General features: G+C 48.2%; 1 protein-coding gene across 5 annotated transcripts in view; it reads right to left on the reverse strand.

Annotated features, from left to right (window-relative positions):
• Positions 1-10,252, reverse strand: part of VAV2 (vav guanine nucleotide exchange factor 2) — a 158,150-nt gene extending 147,898 nt beyond the window's left edge. The window contains exon 1 of one of the 5 annotated variants that reach the window (XM_081178709.1): positions 9,487-10,252. In XM_081178709.1, the coding sequence (XP_081034835.1) occupies positions 9,487-9,690 (204 nt within the window). In that variant the 5' untranslated portion in view covers positions 9,691-10,252. The remainder of the gene's footprint in view (positions 1-9,486) is intronic. The other 4 variants (XM_081178706.1, XM_081178707.1, XM_081178708.1 and 1 more) reach the window with 4 other exon arrangements.
• Between the last annotated feature and the right edge of the window lie 263 nt (positions 10,253-10,515).

A 10,515-nucleotide genomic window follows, 5' to 3' on the forward strand; every position in this document is an offset into this window, starting at 1 on the left:
AGCATCCTTTGAATTCAGGTCTGCTTGAGTTTGTCAGCTCACCCTGCCGTGCTGCTTTCAGTAGGAATCAGATGCACATGGGCGCTCCCAACCGCACATGGGCGCTCCCAACCAGCATACATCAGGCCACTTCCAAAATCAGCCCAGGAGGGAAAGGTGCATAATTCAAGATGAAGAAAACAGGAGGGCACTAAGGATGCTTTCAATTCTTCACCTGGTCTGGTAAATTCTAGATTGGAATACTGCAATGTGGGGCTGCCCTTGAAGACAACTCAGAAACTTCAGTTGGTCCAAACTGCAGCAGCTAGGTTACTGGCTGTGTTTCCATTTAGATCTCATATAACCCCTATTTTAAAACAGCTGCAATAGTTGAACTAGGCCCAGTTCAAAGTGCTCACACTGGTGGTTAAAATCTTAAATGACTCTGGCTCCAAACATCTTCTCAGGTGCTGAGATCAGCAGAGGGGCCCACATCATGATTCCTCTGCCCTTGGAGGCTTGTGGGGTGGGGGTGGCCCAGGAGAGGGTCTTTTCTGTGGTGGCTTCTAAGGAGTGGAATTCCCTCCCCACATAATGTGCCTGGCATCTTCATTGCACAGCTTCCGGGTAATACTGAAGATGCAACTCACTATTCTGGACTTTTGATACATGAGGTGTATGTTTTTAGGACGTACCTTATTTTTTATGATTTTAAGCTGTTTAAAACTGTTTTTAATAACGTGGAGCTTGAGCCCACAACCTTGTGATTAATGGTGGAGATGTCAGCAAAGAGCTCAATGCCATTTCTCAACTGAAAGCTCCTGTCAATCAACGGCAGCAAAAGAAGGGGGGTTCAAAATTACACTCGGGGAAACTGTTGGGGTCTTTCAGACATGCTCAACAATGCTACTAGCTTTGCTATTTGCCTATCGGCGGGGAGCGATTTAAGTTTCCCAACAGAATCGGCTACAACAAGGCAACACAAATCTGCCCGTGCGGTAATTAACGCCACAATCTGTTTATGACCTTTTGAATAAGCCATTCTTTTTGACAGCCAAAGCTGCTAAACGCATTAGCAAATATAATTTAAAAGTGGAGGGGGAGGGAGGGATGGGGAGGGCAGAAGAGAAGCTGGGATTAACTCTCTCATTGTTAAAAATTATTCAGGCAAGGAAGAATACATATCAAAAGGATTAAGGGGTGGGGCAGTGGAATAGCTGTGTTTGCTCACATTAATGGGAGGGGGTCGTTCTTTCACCTGCAGGTTCATGCCAGACCACAGTTCAGTGGTAGAGCATTGCTTGGCATGCAGAAGGTCCCAGGTCCAAATCACTGAGATCTCCAAGTAGGGCTGAGAAAGATTCTTTGCCTGAAACACTGGAGAGCCCCTGCCAGTCAGTGTAAAGGTAAAGTTGTGGCCGACTCTGGGGTTGCGGCATTCATCTCGCTTTATTCGCCAAGGGAGCCGGCGTACAGCTTCCGGGTCATGTGGCCAGCATGACTAAACTGCTTCTGACGAACCAGAGCAGCGCATGGAAACGCCGCTTACATTCCTGCCAGAGTGGTACCTATTTATCTACTTGCACTTTGACATGCTTTTGAACTGCTAGGTTGGCAGGAGCAGGGACCGAGCAACAGGAGCTCACCCCGTCGCGGGGATTGGAACCGCCGACCTTCTGATCGGCAAGTCCTAGGCTCTGTGGTTTAATCCACAGTGCCACCCATGTCCCACCAGTCAGTGTAGAGAGTTACAATTGCACTTGGGTCCTGCTTATGGGCCTCCCATAATGGGCACCTGGTTTGCCACTGTGAGAACAGGATGCTGGACTCGATGGGCCATGGCCCTGCTACAGTAGGGTCCACTTATGAATCAAATAAATAAATAAATGACAATCTGGGGGAGAAGTGAGCCTGGTGCCAGGCTGTTTGATAAGGCTGTTTCTTCTCATTCTTTATGCATTTATAGTGCAAGGTTGGGGTGCGGTGCTAAAATCTAGGCAGCCCCTGCTTCTCCACTGGAGTGGGAGGCTGAGAGCATTGTTGCTTAGCTAATAAATCTCAGCTGTTTAGGCTGCTTGTCTTGGGAAACTTTTACAGCAGGGCTTAATTTTTATTGCTGGTGTTGCAAGTGGAACAGCTCCCAGGATCGCAAAAATCAAACAAAAAAGCACCTAACTCTCCCTTCCTTCCAGTGGACCTTTTCCCTGCATCAGCAACAAACCTAATCAAAGGCATGCTGAAGACAGATTGTCACTTTTCCAGAGAGAGAGAGAGAGAGAGAGAGAGAGAGAGAGAGAGAGAGAGAGAGAGAGTGTCAAAGAAGGTTTAGATGAAAGGTTGATGCCCATAGTTCCTGCACTCATTCTCTTTGGACAAGGTAGGCAGAGTTTGAATGAGCACCACACCAGAGCTTCTCATCATATTTCTCAAAAGTTTGCATCTGCAGCAAAAAAGACATCTGTTTTACTGCTTCTTTCTTGAGGTACTCTTCGAATTTATGGGGCTTGCAGTTTATCTTGTCAATGAACTACCTCCAGTGTCAGAGGAGACATACCTCTGAATAGAAGTTGCTGGGAATCACAGAGCTGTAGAGCTGGAAGGGTCCTGGGGTCATCTAGTCCAACCCCCAATGCAAGGAAGAAGTGGGGAGGGTTATTGCAAACTTAGGGTGCTGGATTAGAAGGGCCACTGCTGTAACCCAGCTGGGTTCTTTTGATGCTCTCATATTATATTTTGCAACAGACCCTTCCCCCAATTGTCCTGAATCATTCAACCACAGACTTGGCTCTTTTAAGAGCAGAAGCTGTCAGCCTTTCCAAAACACTGCTGTTGATTTGCATGAAATCAGGCCTGTGGTTTCCCACTCAGCCTTGGCTTCTCCATCTGTAAAATGAATATAATAGGTAGAGCTGGTTTAGTCTCAGCCATAGGGTCACATAAAAACATCAGAAGGGCCTCACTGGATCATGTCACTGGCCCATCTAGTCCAGCATCTGTTCCCACAGTGGACAAACAGATGCCCCAATAGGAAGCATCCACAAACAAGACTTGAGCACAGCAGTAACACTCCACTTCAGGTCTCCACTGCCAAGTATGAGTAGTTGATTGTCCCTGGACATAGAGGCTCTGCTATCACAATGAACCTCCATGTGGCCCATCTAGTCCAGCCTCCTCTTCTCACAGTGGCCAACCAGATACCCATTACGGCAGCCTTTCTCAACCTGTGGGTCCCCGGATGTTGTTGAACTACAACTCCCATCACCCCTAGCTAGCAAGGCCAGAGCTCAGGGATGATGGGAGTTGTAGTCCAACAACATCTGGGGACCACAGGTTGAGAACCGCTGCATTATGGGAAGCCTGCAAGCAGTAAGTGCATAAACAACTATACCCCTCCTGCAGTTTTTAGCAACTGCCAGAAGGCAATTAGAACAGGAAGAGGCTCAGCAAGGTGCAAAAAGGAGTAGGATCAGTGGGGCAAGGGGTGCAAATCCCATACAGAATATATGAAGCAGGATTAGATCTGAAACAGGAGGAGAAGGGAGAAGGGATAAAAATGGAAGGCAAGAAGCTGAACCAAGTCAGGGTAGGTTGGGCTTTCAAGCCCTTCAATGGATTCTATACTGAACCAGCGGCTAAGATGAAGCAGGAAATAACCTTCCTTTTAGCAGCCAACTTTGGGACTTCAAAGCACAGCCAAACTGAGCAGGTTCCGTTTGTGCATGAAAGAGAATTCCTGGCAGAAAAATGGCCTTGAGGGCCAAATGGGGGAAATCCTGGCAGGCTAGGTTTGACCTGCAGACCCGTGGTCCCTCGGGTTTACACAGGAACAAGAAATCATTCAACCCAAATGTGCGGAGATAGGGGGGTGCAGCTGGGGGCCAGTGGGAGTTGTCATCCAATGGCACCTGGGCAGGTCAAGTCTGGGGATAGCCAACATAGATGACAGAACAGGTAATAAATAAAATTTTCTCCCTGAAAATGTTGTGCAGTAATCCTAAAGAACAAACTGACCCTTTGATTCTCTGCATGTGTATATTTTTAAAAAACAGCAGCCACAGAGAGAGCCATCTGTTATGGGGAAGAGACACAGAGAGGGAGGGACCCACACTTCTGGTTAAACAAAATTTAAACAAGATGGAGGGATAATGTGTGTCTACTGCTAACATGCCACTATTTGCCAATTCCCATAAACACCCGCACACATAAAAAATGGAACGCATGTACACACACACCAATTTTCCCAGCTCTGGAAGTTCAAAAACAAGCTACCCACACTGAAACACAGATAGTAAGCTCCATGGAGCACATACCTGGGTCTTGCACTTACTTTACTCTGGGAAAGCATTGTGGAGAGTGGAAGTGAAGTAGTAATAATGAAGAAATGAAGAAACCTGGCCTTGATGTGCTGATGTGGGCTAAACAGGCTTGGAAATGATGTGCCTACTAATGCTTCCAGGCATATATATACATATATATTCTGGCTGTCACCAGAAATGACCACAAGAAGTCCTAAGGAAATACATCTTTCATCGGAATGAAATATATGCAGTCTGTGACAGAATCAGAAGACCTAACAAGAGCTGGAAGGTCTATCAGAGTCCTACATCCTCTTCTTAGAGTGGCCAATCAGATGCCCCAATGAGAAGCCCACAGGCAAGACCTGAGAAGAAGAACAGCAGCAACTCTCCCCACTTGTGATTCCCAGCAAATGGCGTTCAGAGTCATTGACTGCCTCTCACACTGGAAGGAGAACATAAGAGCCCTGCTGCTGGATCAGACCAAAGGAGACCCATCTGGTCCAGCATCCTGTGACCAACAAGGTGTCCCAATAGGAAATCTACAAGCAGGACTCCAAAACAACCGCTCTCTCCCTTTCTCCCATTTCCAACATGCAGTATTCAGAATTGTTGAGTACCTTCAGTTGTGGACACTGAGCATAGCCATCGTGGCTAGTAGCCATTGACTGGCATATTCTATTCATTCATTCATTCATTCATTCATTCATTCCCTCCCTCCCTTTTTTCCTGCTGGGACTCAAGGCTGCTTGCATATAAAAATGAGAACTATTCAAGACATAGAAATATATATAAATTAAACGTTGTGAAAAGTAAAACTATACACACATATTACAGTAAAAACAGCAAGGCACCAGCCCTTTCATTAAAAGCAGTCAGTTCCCAAAAGCCTGTTGGCACAAAGAGGTCTTCCCTGCCAGCCCTCTCCTCCTCCTTGACTTTGTTCAATCCTCTTTTAAAGCCATCCAAAGTTGGTGGTCATCACTGCCTCCTGAGTTCCATAGTTTTGAAGTGCTTTCCTTTATCTATTCTGAATCATCCAGCATTCAGCTTCATATCTTCCAGGGCTGGGCACAATTTTAGACCATGAGTAGGCAAACTAAGGCCCGGGGGCCGGATCTGGCCCAATCGCCTTCTAAATCCGGCCTGTGGACGGTCCGGGAATCAGCGTGTTTTTACATGAGTAGAACGGGCGCTTTTATTTAAAACGCATCTCTGGGTTATTTATAGGGCCTGCCTGGTGTTTTTACATGAGTAGAATGTCTGCTTTTATTTAAAATGCATCTCTGGGTTATTTGTGGGGCATAGGAATTCGTTCATTATTCCCCCCCCCCAAAAAAAAATTGTCCAGCCCCCCACAAGGTCTGAGGGACAGTGGACCGGCCCCCCGCTGAAAAAGTTTGCTGACCCGATTTAGACCTCAGAGACAGAAAAACATAGAACTGAATAGAATCATAGAATCATAGAGTTGGAAGAGACCACAAGGGCCATCGAGTCCAACCCCCTGCCAAGCAGGAAACACCATCAGAACACTCCTGACAGATGGTTGTCAAGCCTTTGCTTAAAGACCTCCAAAGAAGGAGACTCCACCACACTCCTTGGCAGCAAATTCCACTGTCGAACAGTTGGAAGCCAAAGGGGTCCAGTCCAACCCTAGTAGTGCAGGAATCACGGCTAAAGAATCCCTCACAGATGATTCTCTGACAGAAGGTGCAATCCTTGCAATGCACAAGAGAGGAAGCAGTCAGACACCTTTTTAAAAACAAATAAATAAACTGCTCTCCCCACTTCTGCCTCTGGTCCTGCCCATCACTGGCAAGCAGTCCCTGAAATGTTGTCCACGAGGGAAATGATGACCTTGGCTCAACAAAGCTCCCACCGCCTGCTTTGATTAATTTTAAGTTTGTAGCACCAATCAGGAGGACAGAACAGCTTCCCTCCAGCTGAGCAAAGGTCCAGTGTTTATTTGCTTAATGGATTTTATCCAAGGCACTGCCCCGTTTTGTAAACTATCATTGATTGAATCATAGAACTGTGGAGTTGGAAGGGTCCCAAAGGGTCATCTAGTCCAGCCCCCTGCAATGCAGGAATCACAGCTAAATAATCTAAACACCGAAACAATGACGGCTGCAGTCCACTTCCTGGTTCTTTGATTCGCTAGGAACTGGTACTCAGGGGAAGGCTCTTGGCTGCTTTTGAAGCTGGAGATAAAAGTAACAATAAAAGGAAGTAACATAGTTCTCTTTGGCCACTTTGCAATACAGTGGTACTTCGGGTTAAGTACTTAATTCGTTCTGGAGGTCCGTTCTTAGCCTGAAACTGTTCTTAACCTGAGACACCACTTTAGCTAATGGGGCCTCCTGCTGCCGCCGCACCGCTGCTGCACGATTTCTGTTCTCATCCTGAAGCAAAGTTCTTAACCCGAGGTACTGTTTCTGGGTTAGCGGAGTCTGTAACCTGAAACGTATGTAAGCTGAAGCGTATGTAACACGAGGTACCACTGTAGATCCCTTGCCTAATCACCTGTGCGCTCCAACTCACCAGAGGTGACTGGCTTAATCGCAAGAATGCAAGGAGATTCTGAAACTATGCCAAGCATCTGAAACAAACAAAGAAGCTAATCATAAACCCCGTTCTGTGGATTTTAAGTCATGGATGCAACCTTCTGCAGTGGTTTGGGGCTGCAAGGAGGGAAGAGGGTGAACGCAACGGGCAGCTGTGCTTTGGAGCTCTGCAGCTCGAATTCTTCAGTGGGAATTTGTCTGCGCACAAAGCAGTATCCAGGCAACGCGGAGTCCCAACCCCTCCAGGAAAAAAAATACAAGATCAGCATCCCAAAAGAGACAAGACACTTTCTGTTAGTGGCAGAGACGTGAATGCAATGAGATAATGCTGTCCTAGTTTTAATATATTTCTTAAAAACAGGAGGGTCTGTTTGCACACACAAAAATGCCTCAACGGTGTCAAGAAAACTCCTTCCAACTCAGCTGTTAATTTTTGGATCGTAAATTTCTAGCTGGGTCAATTTCAGTTTCCTACCTTTCTAGTCCTACGTCTGGTTCCTCCTCACAAAAATCCATCAGGAACTCTAGATTTTCACATTTAAAGCTCCTCAAAGCACTCTATTGCCCTATTGGGGAACCTATGGCCCTCCAGCCTAACCTTCCTCACAGGGTTGTTGTGGGGATTAAATGAGCCATGCACACTACCTTGCATTGCTTGGAGAAAAAGGTGGGATAGAAATGCAATTAATAATAAGAATGCTTAGAATAAGTTGGAGGGGCCCAGAATGTGCCGAGACACCTTGTTCTCTGACTGTATGTCTTTTGCATCTGTCTGTGGTTAGAATATCTTGAGGTTGTAGTACTAAGTTTGATATCTGCCCACTCCTGATCTAGCACAGCATGTCAGAAACTGAGCTGGGAAACATAATGCTCTGGGTTCAAATCTCACAAGCTCCACAAACTCATCTCTCAAACACCACTCTCGGTCTTATCTCTTAACACCCCACCCCACCCCCATTAAAAAAAATCTGCAAGTTATATTAGTTATGCTACAGATCTTATGGTAAGGGCTAGTAAAACAGAGTGCTGATTTCCATAAAAATTCTATCATCAGTGTGTTAATCAATATTTTTATGTGGAAATAAACTGTAGGTTAGCACACAGATCAGTACAACCAGCACCAGGTTGTTTTTAAGTTTAAAAAACAAACAAACACAGAGCATCCAAGCTAAATAAAAGATCTGTCCCATGCACATAGGCCGGTCACTGAACTGAACAACTCTTACTAAACAGAATTTCAGAGTTTTGTAGGGGTTCTTGTAAGGGCATCCAGTCCAGCCTTGTGCTTGAGACAGGTATGGCATCCCCAACAGATGCTTTCTGGCTTGTGCTTGAAGACTTTTAAAAGGTAAAGGACTCCTGACAGTTAAGTCCAGTCGCGAATGACTCTGGGGTTGCAGCGCTCATCTCGCTTTACTGGCCAAAGGAGCCGTTTGTCTGCAGACTTGTGGTAAGGCAAAATGAGACCCTCCATCAAAATTCTCTCATCATTCAAAAGCCAGTCCTAATGATCAACCAAAATCTGCCCTCCTGTAACTTATGTTCCATGGCACCTTGGGGCAGCAGAGAGCAAGTACTTTCCCCTGCTCTATGGGGCAGCCTTTCAGGTATTGCAGGAGAGCAATAGTCAAGTAACAGATTGATTAGACTGGTGAATGTTTGCATGCATATGAGTATAGGCTGATTTTAGATAAATACTGCACACTTTCCCTTTTCTCGTGTGTGTGTGTGTGTGTGTGTGTGTGTGAGAGAGAGAGAGAGAGAGAGAGAGAGAGAGAGGGAGGGAGAGAGAGGGAGAGAGAGAGCCCTTGTATCTTTAACACAAGTGCTTAAAAATAATAGTTGTTTTCAAACAAAACGGCTGCCCAATTAATTGAACTCATTTGAGTCGGCCATCAGATTTACTTAACTTTGCATTTCCATTCACAAAGTTTTGTATAACTTTGGGGTTCCTTGCCCCCCCGTTTCATAGCTCCCTTATTTATTGCTTTCTTACTCCAAGAACATAAGACATTTTAAAGAGGGTGTTTACACCAAAGACTCCTCAGACATCAGGAGGCTGCACCCCACTGCATTCCCCCATGGCTTCCTTCCCACTCCCACACAACTGTCTGTCCTTGTGGGGTAATGTCCACAGTGTAGCATTGGCTGAGTCAAACAGCACTCCTGCCTCACTCCCCCCCCCCCCGCTCCTCCATACCTGCTGGGGCTTCAACCAGGGGACATTTCAAAAACAAGTCATTTCAAAAAGAAGTGTCCCCAAGGGTGGGAACTAAGGCTGGCAGCAGTCAAGACACATAAATAGGATGCGCCCATAAAAAGGGTGTGTGTGTGTGTGAGAGAGAGAGAGAGAGAGAGAGCACTTGGGTTGCTTTCAATTAATTCCCTCTCAGACCAAACCCCTTGGCATCATTGGACACAAGTTAGTCATGTTCATTCATTGCAAGGGATCTACTACGAGCATAACTGAGATGCACAACCTTTTATTCCCAGCTACGAGACAGCCCACTGAGGTGTGATTGCCACACCACCCGAGTCCCCGGACAACTGCCCTCCACGTTGGGGATTTCCCACCTTTCTTCTCCCCACCCGTCGAGGGTGGAACCTCCCGGCTCCCCAATCCCGAGGGGCTTTCGTCTTTCGCTCACCTGGGACATCTGGGGCCGGAAATTGATGTCTTTTAGGTCGATAGACCCGGGCGAAAGGTTGTGGAGCAGCTGGCAGAGGAGGACGCCGTCGCGGAGAGCTTGGGCCAGCTCAAAGACCACGGCTGAGGGCCAAACCACGCGGTGGTTGGCCGGCAGGACCTTGCAGTCGATCAGCCAGCGCCCGCACTGCCGCCACTCCTCCATGGCGCCGGGCAGAGAGAGCGCAAAAAAGAACCGCAGCGGCAGGCCTGCGAAAGGAGAAGACGGGACAGGCGCTTCGTCTCCGCTACTCCCAGCGCCTTGGCCGGGACGCCGCCTTGGCCATGGGGCAGCGCTGCTCCAGGGAGCCGCCCCGGAGGGGCTTCAGAGCCGGGAGTCCGGCCAGGGTGCGCCTCCCGTGGCTCGCATGCTCCGCTCCGGCGCCTTGGGAATAAGGGCCGAGCCCTCGCGGCTCTCCGGGATGGCTGGTTGCCTCCTCCTCTGGGGCAGGAAGCTGATCCGGCCGCCTTCCAAGCCTGGAACCGGGCAGCGTGTTCTTCTCCGGAATGGGGAGCTCCAGGCTCCTCCGCTTCGCTTCCTTCCTTCGCCGTCCAGGGAACAAAGAGTGCTTCGCGGAGCGCACCTCTTGCACTCGCCTCGCCTGCCTCTTTTGTGGAGAGGCGCTGCCCGGCTCTCGGCTCGCTCCGGCCACGGCTCCTCCTACTCCTGCCGCCGGGGGAGGGCGCAGCGGAGACGGCGGGGCCAAGCGCGACTCCTCCTTCCTGCCTGCCTTCGCTGCCTCTCTCTCAGGGTTGCTTTCTCCTTCTCCTCCGCAGGCAAGAACTTTTCCCGGATGAGATAGATGGGGCGGCGTCCGGTTCTCTCTCCTGCCTGGCGGCGTGTTCCAATTTTGGCCCCGACGGCAGAAAGAGGCACCCTTTGCAGGCTCGCCCTGGGAGTACAGTGGGGGAGAGGAACCCCTTTTTTGTAAACTTCCAGGAGGACTTTTCCCCTTCCTGGCTAACTTGTCTCGGATCGGCTAGCGCTTTG

Source organism: Podarcis bocagei (assembly GCF_964188305.1).
Source record: "Podarcis bocagei genome assembly, chromosome: Z".
Classification (NCBI taxonomy): Eukaryota; Metazoa; Chordata; class Lepidosauria; order Squamata; family Lacertidae; genus Podarcis; species Podarcis bocagei.